General features: G+C 46.1%; 1 protein-coding gene across 1 annotated transcript; it reads left to right on the top strand.

The window, feature by feature from the left end:
• The first annotated feature begins 78 nt into the window (after nt 1-78).
• On the top strand, nt 79-12051 carry LOC116948960 (potassium voltage-gated channel subfamily V member 2). The gene is made up of 4 exons (XM_032966287.2): nt 79-3242; nt 7827-8351; nt 9586-9711; nt 10855-12051. Exons 1-4 carry the CDS (start codon nt 2616-2618, stop codon nt 11122-11124), a joined length of 1548 nt encoding a protein of 515 aa, XP_032822178.1. The 5' UTR covers nt 79-2615; the 3' UTR covers nt 11125-12051.
• The last annotated feature ends 6335 nt before the right edge of the window (nt 12052-18386 follow it).

Raw genomic sequence — 18386 nt, 5'->3', positions numbered from 1 at the left:
ATACCTGGTGGCATTTCCAATTGTTCAATCACTTATCCAAATCTAGTGTAAAATCGGTACTGCAATATAGTCCATGTTACTTCCATGGGAGTTTATGCTGTAGCTATTGAAGCAACCCAAACGTTTGGTGACTGCATGTAGTGCCATTTTTGAATTGAGGGAAATAAAACTGGTTGTACAGTTTCTCCTTCCCAAAGCACCTACCTAGACTTTCCCCTGCAATGATGTAGTATGGCAGGGTTCTCAGCCTTGGGTATGGTGGCACCAATTAAAGACCACAGTATCCCCTTCATCTCTAAATCCAAAGTTGCCACGAATGTGAAAACAAAAATTAAACACCAATACTTCATTTTAAACATACACTTCACCCGTGCAATGTTTAAAACATTGCAATATAACAATGCATCCGGAGTTCTGCTTCTGACCTTGCATGCAATTAGGTTGAAATGAACGGATTGGCATTTATATGGAGCTTTACATGGTGGCTTAACACTAATTTTAACTTAAAATACACTTTCGGTAAGTCACGCAGAAATTAATTGGAGTGACGTTTCAATTGCAACAAGCAACCGTCAGGTAGAACTAAATTTGAGACCGTAGACACGGACCCAATGCCTCTACCGAGGCATTAAAGACGGCGGTGGTGGGTCTGCCGAGGCAGCTGCTGGAGCAGAGAAATTGGCATGTCAATGAATCCACCCCGAAGCAACTTGGGGAAAAGATCGAATGACCCTACGAGAGCCTGGGTAATTTTAGAGTTTGACAAGAGATCTTTTGATGCAACAGACGGTTAACGCAGAGCCTAGCTGGTTACAATCTTCTAAGATTGCTAAATTTGCAGTTAAATTTGAAATTTGACTAGCATAACTTGCATCCACCCTAGAGGTGTGACAAACTTGATTTGGAAGCTTTCTTGACTGCAGGAATTACTCTACTCTTTTGGTTCTTTCGGTATAGTCGCGTAGAAAATGTAAATTGGACAATAGAGCACGTTTCGATTGCAACAACCAACCGTCAGGTTGAACAAAATTTGAGCGAGACGAAACGGTTCTGACGACTATTGCTTGTGTTGCACTCAACGTCGTACTCTATTTAATTAATTTTATTTCTGTGACTTTGCCGAAACGTCATTCCTGCAGTCACGAAAGCTTCTAATCAAGTTTATAAATACAATTTAAATCTTGGCAGGGTGGCGCGGTGGTAACGCGTGCCTTTTTTAAGACCCACTTTGGTTTGGTTCCGGACTGCCTTCTGTGTGTGGGGGCGGGGGGGGGTTCGTATGTTCTCCCCCAGTTCTGACTTGGGTTTTGTCCTGGGTTTCTCCTAGCTAAAACCTACCATCAGTCATGCTGAGCAATTGCCTGAAACTACACAATTGGCATCACAATGTTGCCCCCTACAGCGACAACTTGGCAGGACCAGTCTGAAAATGTACTCGCCCTTCCCTGGGTGAACGGTGTAAATTGTCTTGGTGTAATTTTATTTAGGTTCAAGATGAGCGATGGCATGCAATGCATCACCCCCGTGAGAACACTCCGCAGAAGGTATTACGGTATTGCCTGTTGCAGTGGCCTACTTGGTGCAAACGGCAATTGGTGGCATAAACTTCACTTGCCACGGGGGGTCGGGGCTGAAGCGCAGATTCAAACCCAGGAACTCTGGTGCTGGCTCTGCTCTGATCCTAAAAACACCCGGCCGCCTCTAAAATGACGTAAGTAATTTTGTAAAGCCACCCTTCTACCGTGCGCTGTAACCATCTGAAAGCGTCACCCGAACCAGTTGGCAAGCACTCCAGCTCGCGCATGATAATTTGTTGGGAGGAGGGGGAATTACCCTCGCTCAATCGTATTTGAAGGGCGCATTAACAACACGCGTTGTGAACCTAACAATAGAATACACCGGCTTCCCATGTGTATATGCACCCCAAAAAGGCTGCGCCAAATGTGTACAAAATTATATTGAATAACTTGGGAGACACGAAGCACGCATTGCGTATTAATGTTATCCATGAACACCATCGCTCAACCAGTGTTTAAAGTAAAGGCAAAACAAATTGCATTTTTTTCAACGATATCCAGCACATGTAGAAGACCTCGTCAAATGATCCCTGCGCCACGAAAACTAAGCAACAAAGCACGCCACCACAACACGTTTCTAAATCTCCCAACCTGCCGCTCAAGTATTCGGGCATATGGTCATGGAAGAACATTCTTAATCTAGCGCTGCCTTAAAATAGGTAATGAGGCTAACGGAGGAGTCCAGCTGGATAAATGCTTTTAGGTCGATTAATCCGTGTAATCATCGTCCACGTGGCCTGTGTGGTAAAACACACTTGTGCTTGAAATCCTTTGATTCTGTCATTCAGTTTGCCGAGCAAGATGAGCGATTAGAAGACGGAACGCAATGCGTCCCATGTAAATGTGCTGCCCGATGTCCACTAACTTTGCTGCGTGAACACATTTGAGTCCACACGCGTGTGCAATTCCTAACCGAGTCCTTCCAAGCAGACTGTACAATGCCATCATTCCTATAAGTCTCTACTTGAGTTACGTTGGGTGGGAAATTTTCTTTTACATACTTTAAGGACATCGAAACAGCAGCAACAGGGCACGGCAATGGCTTGGTGTTTGGGCAAGGGGATGACCACGTCGACACGAAGAAAGGTGCTCCGGCGTGCGACCACAGCCGACGCGGCGATGAACGAGACGCCGTGCCAGGCGCGCTTGCAGTGCGTGCGCGCCTGGAGCTCCTTGAACAACATCCCGTCGGCGTCGGCCTCGCTGTCGTCTCCCCACTGCGGGCCCACCCTCGTCACGCAGGGCGAGCCCATCCTGCACCTCAACATCGGCGGCACCAAGTTCAGGATCGCGCGCTGCGTCCTCGCGCGCCACCCGAAGACGCGGCTCGGCCGCCTCGCCAAGCCTGAGCTGAGCTCCTCGGAGCGCATTGACGTCTGCGACGACTACGCGGCGGCCACCCGCGAGTACTTCTTTGACCGCGACCCCGAGGTGTTCCGCCTCGTGTTCACCTACTACCGCACGGGCGTGCTGTGGGTAAGCGACGAGCTGTGTCCAATCAACTACGTGGAGGAGATCCAATACTGGGGGCTGCAGGTGCGTCACACAAACCACTGCTGTCGCATCGTGTTCGAGGAGCGCCAGAGCGAGATGGAGGACAACCTGAAGGTGCAGCAGGAGCTGGAGGACGAGTTTGTGACCGAGGCGAAGGAAGAGCATTTCCAGGTGAGGAGATAAGAGCAAGTGACGTTGCGACCATTGCTAGAGTCCTGCAATACAATGTACAGCTTTGGTTCTATGGTGTCGATGTATTGATGGTCAAAAGTCACGAACACCTGCGCCACACCAGTGGCTGTGGTTATTGCAAATCGAACATTGTGTTCACACAACGTTGACGACCAATCACTCCCATGTGTCTTTGGTGATTAAACAAAGTCGGGTGTCATGAATCGTGGTGTACAACAGCCATTGTCTTTTAGGAAGGTTCAGGAGCGTACAACAATACCAAATAACGGCTTGTATAGCGCCTGATTAGTCATGTGGCAGGTATTGATGCAACGTAGATCGGCCGAAGAAGGGTGTGAGGTTCGGCAAGGAAGCATTTTCATTCACAACTTGAAATGTGTAATTGATTTAAAACCATTAGTCCTCTTAATGACTAATATTATTAATAAAGTATTGTGACTTGCAGTGTTGTGGTAGCACACACTGGATCGGAGAAAACAGTCTGATAGACCGAGTTCACATCAACGTTGGTGGAGATTTTGATTTAAAGTTTTCGTGACTGCAGGGATTCATATTCTTGGTTCTTTCGATAAAGTTACGTAGAAGGGAAACAAAATAATAAAAATATAAAACAATAAAATTCTCACGATGTTTCGACTGCAACACAAGCAATCATCATCAGGTGTGAAAACCACAGCAAGAAAATTTGAAAAAGTGGCGTTTTTTTAACGTTAGCACCACGGAGAGCGATTTGGCAGTTATTCAGGTGGACGAGTCCATCTATGTTCGGAAAAGAGGAGGGGGAAGACGAAAATAATGGATGCGGTTTGAAAGCCACCATAAGCGTGAACAATCAATTAAGACCCTACATGGTTTATAACATCCTTCAAATGATTGCTAGGCCAGAATCCATCTTCTCGGTTGACATTGTCTCTGTGTTTGTATATGTGGATAGCCTCATGACAGAGGTCCTTTGCAAGCCATCTGGCTACCATGAGAGATTCGTTCATGAGGCTATCCACATACAAACACAGAGACAATTTCAACCGAGAAGATGGATTCTGGCTAAGCAATCAACTGGAAAGATTTGATAAACCATTTCGGGTCTTAATTGATTGTTCACGCTGACGGTGGCTTTCAGACCGCATCCATTATTTTCGTCTCCCCTCTCCTCTTTTCCAAACATAGATGGACTCGTCCATCTAAACAAACTTGTCAAATCGCTCTCCGTGGTGCTAACGTTAAAAATAAACGCCACTTATTTCAAATTTTCTTGCTATGGGTTTCACACCTGATGATTGCTTGTGTTGCAGTCGAAACGTTGTGAGAATTTTATTGTTTTATATTTTTATTATTTTATTGCTTCCCTTCTACGTGACTTTACCGAAAGAACCAAGAATATTGGTGGAGATATCAAATTGGAGTTAACGGGAACCATGACCGTGATAGCAATAGAAGAGTGATAAGGAGGTGACTGACCTTTGGGCAAGGTTAAGAATTATTGGCAGGGCTCTGCCTTCGTTGATTTCAGGTCAGGGGCTCATATAATGTAAACGTTCTCGAGACAAAACAAAGACTCTTGAGTCCGTTTCTGTACAGTGGACATTGTTGACAAGGGGTCGATGATCAAATGTAGACCGGAATACACCGCATCTTATCAGATCGGGAGCTAAGCCGGATTGAGCCTAAATAGCATTTCGGATGGGCGCTCACCATACCTAACGTGGTGTTATAGCGCCTGCAGCTATATTATGGGCAGCGGAGGGCTTTGCAGAAAAATACAATGTTGTACTTCACTTCTATGCACAAACTGCACCGACCAAACGTGGTGAAGTATGGTCAATACAATACCTATGATTTGCACAATATTACGAGGCCTTTATCCAGCTGTCGATTGACAACGGGCTGTGTGTACTTGTTTACAAAGGGGGAGGGGTGATGGAGACATGAGCACACTGCACTACGAAGCCAGTGTCCTCGGTTTGAGCCCCGGCCACAGCAAGCATCGGTGGCGAGTGATATCTGAACCAGTCCTACTCCTCTCTCCGAACCAACCAGCACTCATCAGCGTTGCGAAGCATGGTAAACAAAACAAATCCCCCGAATATCTATAGTGTGGGGAGATCTCCACAAGGACATGTGAATGATAATTATTTTTGCATTCACACTTGTCTAACCATATAGACTGGCAGCACAGCCGCTGTTAGCAAGTGCCGACTAAGACCATTGTGGCATTAGTAGCTTCGGTTGGCACGGGGCTCCTGTCCACCTTCCCTCTATCTAGCCCGGTGCCTGTCGTCCCCCCCCCCTGACCCGTTGACCCCTGTGCAGTTGCACCGCCTGCACACTCGACAGCTAGGCCACTACATTGGCACACAATGAAGCGGTGAGAGCTGCTAAGAGTACATGGTTTCAAAGAACCAACTTGCATATTAGACCGGCATCTGGGGCAGGTCCAGACCAGAATTAAACACCAACTGCCACGTTTTACGTGTGGATTTAGCTCTGGCTGCTGCGAGCGTAATCACAGTGCACCGATTACCATACACTACACGTAGGATTGCCACCTTAGATACAGAATGGGAAGAGGAAATAATTTCACAATCGAGGCAGAGGAGAGAACTACACCATAAATGCACCGTCTCGAGCAGTGCATTTATTGTTATTATGCAACTAACAATACCCAGAACTTTTAATGTCCTGGGAAGACTTATAGATTTCCCAGGATGGCTACTTCCAACCAGAGGAAAATCCTGGAAAACCCAGGACAAGTGGCAACCCTAACTGCATGTGTGTGACCGAGGACATACAAAACATCCACATGTACAGCAACTTGACACAAAGTTGTGAAATGTACAGCAGGAAGTAATCTCCGCCATGGTGCATTCAATATCAGCAGCTGTGGCATCTGGCAGAGAATACAGAGCACTGGTGAGCTGTGGTGGTGGTGGTATCCATGGCTTTGGCCACGATGACATATTGGTCTTTATTAATCTTCACAATAAAAAAAGTTATTTACATTTCCATCCCTTTGTCAATCAAGTGCTGGATAAAGGCCTCCCCATGCCGAGTTGTTTTATGGGAGGGGTTCTTTGTCCACACTTCACCACGCTGGTCAGTGCGAGTTGGTGAAGGGGGGTATCCAGGAACCATTCAGATAGCACTCGCCACTGATGTAAGCCGTGGCGGGAAACTGCTAACTTTATAGCTCGGTGCGCTTAACCGCTCCCACATTCATTACGTTACCCACATGAAAGCAAATTAGAGGCCGACCGAAATTCGGTTTTGGCGCCGAAAGTTGGCAAATGGCCTCTATCGGCATATTTTCGGTTTCGGCCGAAAGTCAATTTTTTACTTTCGGTCTGGTTTCGTTTTCGGCCGAAACCAGAAATTCAGTTTCGGTCGGCCTCTAAACTACACGCGCGCGCGCATGCGACTCCGGGCAGCAGCGGCGGTGGTTGATGGCAGACGCTCCTCGCTCTCTCCGGTGATCGCAAACAGCGCACACACGCACACTCGAGCAAGGATGGGGGTGAGAGTGGTGGGGGGGGGGGAATAAGACAGACGACGGAGAAGAATAAGAAAAAAATAACTCCCCCCCCCACCCACCCAAAACCACCAAACTAGCGAGCAGCACACGCGTAGCCAGCACTCGCAGCAGCAGCACTCGCAGCAGCAGCAGTCCACCAGGAGCACTTTTGTTTGAGCGGCTCAGAGGCTGGGCTCTCGCAGGCAGCTCGAGGCACGCACCACACACACGCGGGCGCACGCACAGCACACTAAGCCGATTAGAGCAGCGTGCTGCTGCCAACAGTGTGCATACGCGCGCGCGCACACTAACTCATCCGCCCGCCAGCCACACAACAACCCACCCACCCCTCTAATGATCCAATTCAATCCTCCCACCACCCCATCCCACCCCACGTCCTCCTCCTCCACATGGGTTCCACATAGCAGGAGGGGGCTTGGGTGTGCGTGCGAGTCTGTGACGCGTCTCGAGGCCGACCGAAATTCGGTTTCGGTATCGGCGCCAAAAGTTGGCAAATGCCCTCTTTCAGCATAGTTTCTGTTTCAGTTTCGGTCGGCCTCTAAAGCAAATAATGCATATTGTATTCTATTAGACAGCGCTTGACATTAACCGCTCACAGCACCAAATGCCCAGTATAAGTTTAATGAACTAAAATGCAAACTAACAGTCTATATTGTTTCACTCTCTCCAATTAAGGTTAAAAGTGTTATTGCATTAGCTCTGTCCCATCTTTAACAAGGCGCAATGATGAGAATTGTTGCAAACATGACTAAATATAAATACGATTAGTATAATGTCGTGCTGCTAATAGAGACTTGCCCTACAAAAAAACAAATGAATGTATGAAAGGATTTTCTCAGAACAGCGACAAATAACTAGCACTGAAACGATAACCCTTGTCATCCAATGGCTGTGTGCTATCATCTCATTGTGTAGTTTGAGAGGTAACGCTACTATCGGTAATTAAACATCCACGAGGACCAACTCGTGTTCGAAAGTTTACAGAATCTTTGCGTGTGCGTGCATTTTTTTCTTTCTCGTTTGATCACTTCCAGGACATGTGCTTTGGGCGACAGAGACTCATCGTGTGGCATTTCATGGAGGACCCTTTCTCGTCCATCTTTGCCAAGATCATGGCGGTGGCCTCCAGCCTCTTCGTGCTCATCTCTATCGTGGGCATGAGCCTCAACACGGTGGAGGAAATGCACTCCAAGACGCCAAGCAGAGGGGAGAAGACCTCTCTGGAGATTCTGGAGACCATATGCGTCGGGTTCTTCACGCTTGAGTACCTCCTACGGCTGATCTCCACCCCTGACATCCGGGGCTTCCTCAAGGCGGTGAGCAACGGCCTCGATCTCATCGCCATCCTGCCCTTCTACATCCACTTAATGTTCGAAGAGCTCGTGGCCGAGGGGGACCACACGTATGATGGCGAGGTGAAGGCGGTGGACCGCGTCGGCAAGATGGGCCAGTTGATGAGGATCATGAGGCTCATGCGGATCCTCCGCATCCTCAAGCTCGCCCGGCACTCCACGGGGCTGCGCACCTTCGGTTTTACGCTGCGCAAGTGCTACCAGCAGGTGCGACGCAGGAAAGGCTCATCGACTGGGTCTCAAGTTTCTTTGTCAGGTTTTTTTGCAGTCGGGGGCGATGTTGCCCACATGTAATATCAATCGAGTAACTTTGTGGGTAATATTTTAGCATTGGGATGTGTTTTTCGCAAATACCAGCTACATTGTGTGGGGTTTTTTTAGCTACCAGAGGAAACTCGTATAGGACAGGGGGAGAGCATGCACACTCCACACAGAAAGGCGCCCAAGTCGCGAATAATACACAGAACCTTGTTGTGAAACATGGGTGTGTTACCACTACACTGCCACCTTACCGATCTCATATTGATCAAATATTGCACAGATGTTTCTGTTACAATGGATTTTATCGTCACTTACAGATTTGGCGATCTGATATTATTTGTTGAATGCACACGACCACGCGGCGTCTAGAGCGTCTGTAGATATGTACTTGTACTGTGCAATGCACTGCAGCTTCAGTGACACGTGTATGCTAGTCTGGGCATAAACAGCACTCTCCATATACATAACAGTTATTGACTTATATAATGGTGGGGCACCTTCCTAGGATAATATATAGGTTCTGCAGTCTTTGTCCATGCTTTTCTCAAATATTTTCTACTTTGTGGGCTCGTTTAGAGCTCGCGTAGTGCAATGGTTCGTCCACTGGACTCACAATCCAACGGTTGCTAGTTCGATCTCCCAGCACATCAGTTAAAAACATGGTGTACGTTGATTAAATCCCCCGATTCTGTCCACCAAGTAGCATACATCGGTACACCGTTGTTGGTATGTGGTGGAGTAAGTGTGAGTACTCTCATCTCTTCTAAGACGTCTGACCAGCATGGAAGAGGAGGCCAAATACAATGTAGAGCCGGGCAGTGGTGTAATGCGCCTGTAATCCAGGTTTGTGGAGGTGAGGGTTGATGGATCGCACAAATGTTGTGAAACTCCCTTCTTATTGGCGTCGAGGTGCCATACCCTGGCTTTCCGGAAAAAAGCGGTACAACAAAATGTGGACCGCACTTGCTCTGCCTGTATGGGACCACGTGTTTCCCCCTCGCATGCAATGGGTTTTCTCCGGGTACTCTGATTTTCTTCCACATGTAAATACACAATAGTTTGCTGATAGTGCGTTAACATCCAGAGCGTTGGTTTACTGTTAGAGGAGCTGTTTAGAGGTATCTCTTGTGGTGGCGCGAGCAAGCATCTGCAGGGCTGCACCTTTACGATTGCTCCGCAGGTGGGGTGCCTCTTCCTGTTCATTGCGATGGGCATCTTCACCTTCTCGGCGCTCGTCTACTCGGTGGAGCACGACGTGCAGGGCACCAACTTCACGAGCATCCCGCACGCCTGGTGGTGGGCCACGGTAGGCCCCCTGCACGGACAGTCCCCCCCGCCGCTCGCCACCCTCGCCCCAACCCCTTCCCCCCCCCCCCCTCAGGGCGCACGTGCCCCACTCGTGAATAAAGAACAATGGAACAAAAAAGCCTTAACAATATTTACCTGTCACAAAAGTATCACATGTCACATAAATTCAACACATTCGTCAATACTACGGTGGCCTTCATAGCACATGTGATATGAAGAGCCATTGCCCGAAACGTCGTCTGTTATGCATGTTTCGTTTTAAGGCCACAGTGTTATTAACGAATGAGTTGAGGTTATTTTTCATGTTTCTGCTCGCGCACCACTGCTATCACAGCATCACAAAATAAGATGTTTGACCTCCTCGCATCAGAGATTACTAACTGCATATAGCCCCTCCTCCTCTCCCAACTTGCTCCACTACCCCTCCCCCCATGCCCTTGCGCTAATTCTGGAAACACGGTGCCCTTGGACGTCTCGTTCGCATGCTCTCCCGCTGCTGCGGTTCTCTCTTATTTGTGTGCATTTTCTTTATTTTGCGAATGAATGAAATATATTTTCATTTTTCAAACCAGTTAGAACATTTTGGCCGCAGCCAGTGAACCTCAGCCTTTCACCTCTGCGTTAAAATGATGGAAAGATGCGCAATGTTACGTCAATTATAATTATGTTATTGACTATGAATAAAATATGATGGGCGTTAATTGAATGTCAATGCATTTTCAATTGAGTAATTATGCATCGTTTAAAATGTTACAGTATGCCAGACATCCAACATAACTGGAAAAGCTCATACCCTGATTAATCCGGCTTTGACAGGTTTTACTGTACATCTAAAATAAACTCTGTTAAGACGGCATATATTCCCGTATCGATTTGAAAGGTTTGTATACATTACTCTGTTTCAATTGACACCCTGGACACCTTCGCAGACGAGGTGCTCCATTACAAGAGACTGTCTGGGTGAACTATTGTAAGAAGTGAAGATAAACGTCTTGCAATGACATAAAAAAGCCACACACGGAAAGGTGCCCGAGTTGGGACTTAAACCCAGGCTGTTCTTTCTGCGGAGCACTGTTAGTGCGCAGGCAGTGGATACGTAAAACTGAAAATGGATGCGTCGGTGTGAACGTGGCACATGCAGGTGGCCATCTCCACGGTGGGCTACGGGGACATGTACCCCGAGTCGTTCCTGGGCCAGTTCTTCGCTTTTGGCTGCATCTCCTTCGGCATCATCCTCAACGGCCTGCCCATCTCCATCCTCTTCAACAAGTTCTCCGACTACTACGCCAAGCTCAAGATGCAGGAGTACCGGCTCAAGCAGCGGGGCAAGATTGACTTGAAGCGACGGGTCCGGCGCAAGATCACTCATATCCTCAACAATGCGGATGGTGTGCATGGCCACGGCATTTGATTCAACTGCGCCGTCCGGCAAAATAATTCAAGAAGTGCAATCTTACTCCGTTGCATGCACATATATTTTTATATATAAAGTACAAATTTAAAAATTGCATTGCCGTCTTCCAACGCCGATCCACAGAATGCTGTTTTCACGAGCTTCATGCTGCCTCGACAAGATTGGCAATGCAATCCCCGACCGTGTTATGTTCTGACCTGACACGTTGGGGAGCTGCCACTAATTTGTTGGGAATAAGTCCTCAGTGGCACCGTTTCCAAGTCTGAACTCCACTGTAATTGGGAGTTTAACTTTGACCGCATCATCCTAGTGTAGAGGTTTGGAAATGTATTATTGGATAGATTTGTCAGGAGAAACACAAACACAGAGGGGATGCATTGGATAGCAAGATGCTATTTGTACAAACTCATGAGAGTGGTGAGGTATGTTAAGGTGCACTAACCTCGGGGGTGGGGGGGGGGGAAATGACCAGTTTAGCCAAGTTTGAGTAATGTTTAACACTGTTAAACACCACAGCAGCACAAATTAAGATCTTCAAATGATTGTAAGTTATCAAGCTGCTGCTTCAGTGGAGCCATTCATATTATTTAGCTATGTATTGTATACTTTTTCAGTTAAATGGGACCCATATCGTAGAGAGAGGGGCCTTGCTTGTTAAATTATGTTTACAAACAATGACTCAAGAGCCTGATGTTGCTGAAGAAATACTTTCTCAAAACTGGTCCAGAGTTTGCTTGTCTTGAATCATTGTTGCTGATATAATGCACTCTCAGAAGGTCGTGCTGCTGATGGGTTGTGTAAGCAAGACCTTAAAAAACAATTACGTGGAGACGGATATATAAAGGATACATGTTATCTGCTCATCTAAGTTGTTCGTAAAATAACAGGTTAATAAAAAAAAGTTATCAGGTTTTTTTTACTGAAGATCTCGATGTTACCAGAATTTTTTCCCGCAATAATTTTTCGTCTTAATTAACCTGTTACTGATCATAGTGGTACGATATTGGCGTATTATGATTGTAATATTGCAGTTGCTAGGTGATTTTAGTTTTCCATACCTTTGTCAGCTGGCTGAGACTTTCTACATACGCGTCATGTCATACTTGGGGGTCTATAGATCAATAATGGCCAATTGCAGGTCGAGTGACATGTACAAAACATAACGATGCTGCATTTGTAATACACTGACGGATGGAGAATATTGCAATTCTGCATATGAAGAATAACTGTAAGTGACCCATGCTCATGCCGCTGTTTGCTGATGGCCTCCACTCGAAGGGCTCTCTAGAGCTCCCTCTAGAGAGTATTTGACCCACTCTTCCATGCTGGCCAGAAGCATTGAAAGGTGGGAGTATCCACACTTTTAAACCACCACGCGGTACCTGCCGATCGACCGTTACCGAAACTTGGGTATGTTCCGACTCGCCAGACGTAATGACGCGTGAGGCTGCACCTAACGGATAGGTAATTGTGCATCGGCATCATCGCGTGAAGCCTGGCACCGGCAGCACGCATGGTGGTGGGATCGCACTTTTTCACCGTGAAGACACCTGTGTGAAAGTCCTGAACGACTCCTTAATAATAATAATGCCATTCGAGCTGCTGCTTGTAATAAGTAATATTTAATAAAAACAATTTTTAAACGCTTTAATGAAATGTACCGTACTAGCAATGGAAGAACTCCACGACTCCAAGAAGTGGCCCCGAAGCTTGCCATAACGTAAGGGACCGTGGTCATTTACAGCCAACGTCAGTTTACCGTGAACAATTAGAGGCAAGTCGAAACATAAAATATAAAAAAAAATATTCTTGGTTCTTTCGGTAAAGTCACTTAGAAGGGAAACAATAAAATAATAAAAATATAAAACAATACAATTCTCACAACGTTTCGACTGCAACACAAGCAATCATCATCAGGTGTGAAACCACGTCAAGAATTCTTTTTTAAAGTGGCGGTTTTCACACCTGATGATGATTACTTGTGTTGCAGTCGAAACGTCGTGAGAATTTTGTTGTTCTATATTTTTATTATTTTATTGTTTCCTTTCTACGTGACTTTAACGAAAGAACCAAGAATATGAATCCCTGCAGTCACGAAAGCTTTAAATAAAAAAATGTTTTAAAATGTTTTATTTTTTATGATAGAATATAGTAGTGTTTCAATTTGAAGCTTTCGTGACTGCAAGGATTCATCTTCTTTGGTTCTTTCGGTAAAGTCACGTAGAATGAGAATAAAATAATAAAATAACACAAAATTCTCACGACGTTTCGGCCGCAAGATGGCCGCTTGCGTTGTGGCCGAAACGTCGTGAGAATTTTATTGTGTTTATTATTTTATTCTCATTCTACGTGACTTTACCGAAAGAACCAAAGAAGATATAGTAGTGTTATCAGTATGACATAAGTATACCAAGTTTGCAGTCGATACCACATTGGGAAGTGGGTAAAAAATAATTGTTGGAAGATTTGAGGATACAACAACAACAGTGAGATAATAAAAAGCGTGTAATAATAAAAATAACGAACCGCATGCGGTCGCTTACGATTGTGGTCATCTGCTGCCCGCCGACTTCACCGCTGTCGGAGTTCTTTTCCGATCAGTACCTGGCTCTTTCCGGTTTGCTATCGCTGTGAAGCAGACGCAGAGGAGGCTGGAGCATCTTTGGAAGTGAACTGATTTCGAGACTCTCCAACTCGCTTCCATAGCCGCCTGCAGACCTGCCAACCGACTAGTTATGAGTCTTGCAGATGATTCTATGCTCTTCCCTTCATTCAGTTGCCGCATGACCCCATGCAATGTGGTGTGTCGTGAATGGTCTGCTGCACTCCAACCACCCATCAACTAGTAAACTCGGTCTGTGCATAGAAGCTACGAAGGTCTTCGCCAATAACATAGTGACGGTCAAGACGTAAGTTTCAAACTTGAAGGCAACGCATTCTCCCGGTCTGCCATCTGAGTTTGATCAACCTGGAACCAACGGAAAACATGAGACCCTGGCACCAACGCCCGTGGCAGAAGTGTTGATGTTAATCACACAGCTGCTAAATAATACAGAGCTGCTTAACTACATCCACACGTCGATTCTCAAATCATGCTTCAGCATGATTGCCCTGCTGATTGTCCACCTGGCAAATCTTTCGTTCAGTGAGGGCTGTGTCCCAGACTGGTTCAAAATGTCACAGATAACCACTCCTGAAAAAAGTCGGCTTGAGCCATTTTTGACCCTGCAAACTATCTCCCGATCTCAAACCTGAGGACAATTTCAAAGATCATACAGCGCCTTTGTCCGAAGAAATTACTTCCCCACGTCGCTTCGATGGGCAGATGCCACCCATTGCAGTTGGCATACTAGAAGTTCCACACTAAGATGGCTCCATTAAAGATCACGAATGACCTATATAACATCATAGATGACCGGTGTGCCGCAGTGTTGGTTGGCCTCGATTAGCACGGTTGGCTACGTGTGGTGTGAAAGAGTTCGACATATATTCATCGAACGTTTATGCCACTGAGTGGACAGAGGCAGGGGATTTAAGATATGTACATTATTCAACTGTCACGCCTGGAGATTGAATGGAACTGGTAACCTCTGGATTTTGAGTTCTCTAGATTACCACTCCAGTGTACAGACCATTACATCATGGCAGCATCAAAAGCCTAATGAGTAAATTTGAAATCACAATCTTCAGATTGTGAGTCATTTGTTTAAACCACTGCACTTGATCATGAAGTATTTCTGGAGCACAATAAAAGTAAACTCTTCTTGCAAATTCTGTAAATAAAACAAGACATACCTTATGGAACGATGTGTGTGGAGGTTAGACTGTGGCAAATCTTGACTTCTGTAAAGTTCTTACATACGGGAAGATTTTAGTTTCACAACTTTTTCAGGTGAAATTCTGTATTGGGTCCATTTTTATATATATGCACACACACAAAGTAGTTTACCGCATTGGAGTGCATACGAGTCCTAGATGAAATGTAACCAAACACTCAGAAAAACATCTTACTATGAAATACATAGCTTGACATCGAGGATCGTTTATGAAGCCAGGTCTCGGGTAATAGCCTCCCAAAGAGGATGTCACGAAGCGAGACTAGAGCTTCGTCAAATGTAACGTATTTCTTATGGGGTTTCAATGCAACACGTCTTCGTCATCAGCCATGATCTATCCACTGCTGGATCGATTCATCCCCAACCAGTCAACATCTTTAATGGGCTTGTGATGCGACAATCGTCTGTCTCCTCTAAACGAGCTGATGTATTGCTCCATCTCCGTGACGAATGCCCTCTTGGATGCGCTCGCTAATATGGCTGCAACATTCATATGCAGATAAATAATGCATATCCAAGTTTATATTTTCTGGTTGGATTCTAATCGGAAAAATGTATGTCTGTATCATTGGTAGCCCCTTGGGGTTCGAAGATGACGTCGATTGGGTTTGGTGCTGGCTCTTGAGGTGGCTGAGGAGTCCAATTCTGGATCGGCAGATCCTTGGGCATTGGGGGCACGCGGTCCCAGGTGGTCCTTTTCCTGTGTTTTCTTGTGGTGATACAAGATGGATAGAAACTCACATATCCCAGTTTGTAAAGTGACTGCATTCCAGATGCGAGTTGGCTGTTTCGTCACAAACTGCTTTGTAATGTGACGAGGTAGAGACTGTTGAGTGTGCACATGTACAGTGAGGGGAAAAAGTATTTGATCCCCTGCTGATTTTGTACGTTTGCCCACTGACAAAGAAATGATCAGTCTATAATTTTAATGGTAGGTTTATTTGAACAGTGAGAGACAGAATAACAACAACAAAATCCAGAAAAACGCATGTCACAAATGTTATAAATTGATTTGAATTTTAATAAGGGAAATAAGTATTTGACCCCTCTGCAAAACATGACTTAGTACTTGGTCGCAAAACCCTTGTTGGCAATCACATAAGTCAGACGTTTCTTGTAGTTGGCCACCAGGTTTGCACTTACCTCAGGAGGGATTTTGTCCCACTCCTCTTTGCATATCTTCTCCAAGTTATTAAGATTTCGAGGCTGACGTTTGGTAACTCGAACCTTCAGCTCCCTCTACAGATCTTCTATGGGATTAAGGTCTGGAGACTGGCTAGGCCACTCCAGGACCTTAATGTGCTTCTTCTTGAGCAACTCCCTTGTTGCCTTGGCCGTGTGTTTTGGGTCATTGTCATGCTGGAATACCCATCCACGACCCATTTTCAATGCCCTGGCTGAGGGAAGGAGGTTCTCACCCAAGATTTGACGGCACATGGCCCCGTCCATCGTCCCTTTGATGCGGTGAAGTTGTCCTGTCTCCTTAGCAGAAAAACACCCCCAAAGCATGTTTCCACCTCCATGTTTGATGGTGGGTATGGTGTTCTTGGGGTCATAGGCAGCATTCCTCCTCATCCAAACACGGTGAGTTGAGTTGATGCCAAAGAGTTCCATTTTGGTCTCATCTGACCACAACACTTTCACCCAGTTGTCCTCTGAATCATTCAGATGTTCATTGGCAAACTTCAGACGGGCATGTATATGTGCTTTCTTGAGCAGGGGGACCTTGCGGGCGCTGCAGGATTTCAGTCCTTCACGGCGTAGTGTGTTACCAATTGTTTTCTTGGTGACTATGGTCCCAGCTGCCTTGAGATCATTGACAAGATCTTCTCGTGTAGTTCTGGGCTGATTCCTCACCGTTCTCATGATCATTGCAACTCCACGAGGTGAGATATTGCATGGAGCCCCAGGCCGAGGGAGATTGACAGTTCTTTTGTGTTTCTTCCATTTGCGAATAATCGCACCAACTGTTGTCACCTTCTCACCAAGCTGCTTGGCAATGGTCTTGTAGCCCATTCCAGACTTGAGTAGGTCTACAATCTTGTCCCTGACATCCTTGGAGAGCTTTCGTCTTGGCCATGGTGGAGAGTTTGGAATCTGATTGCTTCTGTGGACAGGTGTCTTTTATACAGGTAACAAGCTGAGATTAGGAGCACTCCCTTTAAGAGTGTGCTCCTAATCTCAGCTCGTTACCTGTATAAAAGCCACCTGGGAGCCAGAAATCTTTCTGATTGAGAGGGGGTCAAATACTTATGTCCCTCATTAAATGCAAATCAATTTATAGCATTTTTGACATGCGTTTTTCTGGATTTTGTTGTTGTTATTCTGTCTCCCACTGTTCAAATAAACCTACCATTACAATTATAGACTGACCATTTCTTTGTCAGTTGTCAAACGTACAAAATCAGCAGGGGATCAAATACTGTTTTCCCTCACTGTAGGCCAGGATCCACATACCCAACGCAGCCATGACAGTTACATGAGTTGCAGTCCTGAAACTCACCTTGGCACCAGGACGAGGGGGGGGCGATGCCACACCTAGTTCCAAACAATTATGAAATTATCACTTGTAACCTTCTTCAGCTAGCCGAGACCAGGCTATTGTGGGTTTGAGTGGGGTCCCAAATGGACGATTTCCACCACGGTTGAAGTAAGGCAAGCGCTTCGCACAGATGGCAAGTCGGTGGGCAGTGGGAAGATGAGCTCCACAGTACGTCCTGGTGTCAAGGACATGGGCCCACATTCGTTGTTCTGTCACTACGTAGTCCAGCAGATGATCCGGTGTGCATCCATGATCTTGTGTGGATGTGCTGATGCTGGAACAGCATGTTGGTTATTATCAGCCCATTGGCTGCACATAAGTCAAGCAGTCTCTTACCGTTGTTAATGAGCTGACTTGGTCCATGCCTTCCAATCACTACAGCCCAAGTGCCCACGTCATGACACACTCAGGCATTACAATCACTGAACAAAATCACTCTAGCCAGCACCTGGGACAGATCACAGAAGGCACCTGACTCATCAGCCTTGTCTGCATTCCTCCACTGATGTTTATCTTGTGGGTGTGTAAACCACACTCACAACTCCATGCCTCCTGTTGATGGAGAGGCGAGTCATTATTTTCTTCAGAAGAAGTGCAATTCCAAGTTGTTTGGCAGTTTCCTACCCTGAGTGAAGAGCTGTCCATCCCTCATTGTGAATGGAGCCAAAACCAATCCACTGGACCTCCTGTATACTAGAGGTCCAGGCGGTACCGGTCTAACTCAAAACGAGGAAGCCTCTCCTCCACAGTGAACATTTGGACATTCCACGTGGCAAACCTCAGTTTTGCTATTTCTCAAAGAACCCCGAGGGGAGGGGTCGAGTCTGTCTCCGCCAAATGGGCTTTTGCCAGAAGGCGTCACAGACAATTTTCCTCCATGG

Source organism: Petromyzon marinus, chromosome 35 (genome assembly GCF_048934315.1).
Source record: "Petromyzon marinus isolate PM22_M1 ecotype Great Lakes invasive population chromosome 35, UKy_Petmar_22M1.pri1.0, whole genome shotgun sequence".
Classification (NCBI taxonomy): Eukaryota; Metazoa; Chordata; class Hyperoartia; order Petromyzontiformes; family Petromyzontidae; genus Petromyzon; species Petromyzon marinus.
This window is presented reverse-complemented; position numbering and strand designations above follow the sequence as displayed.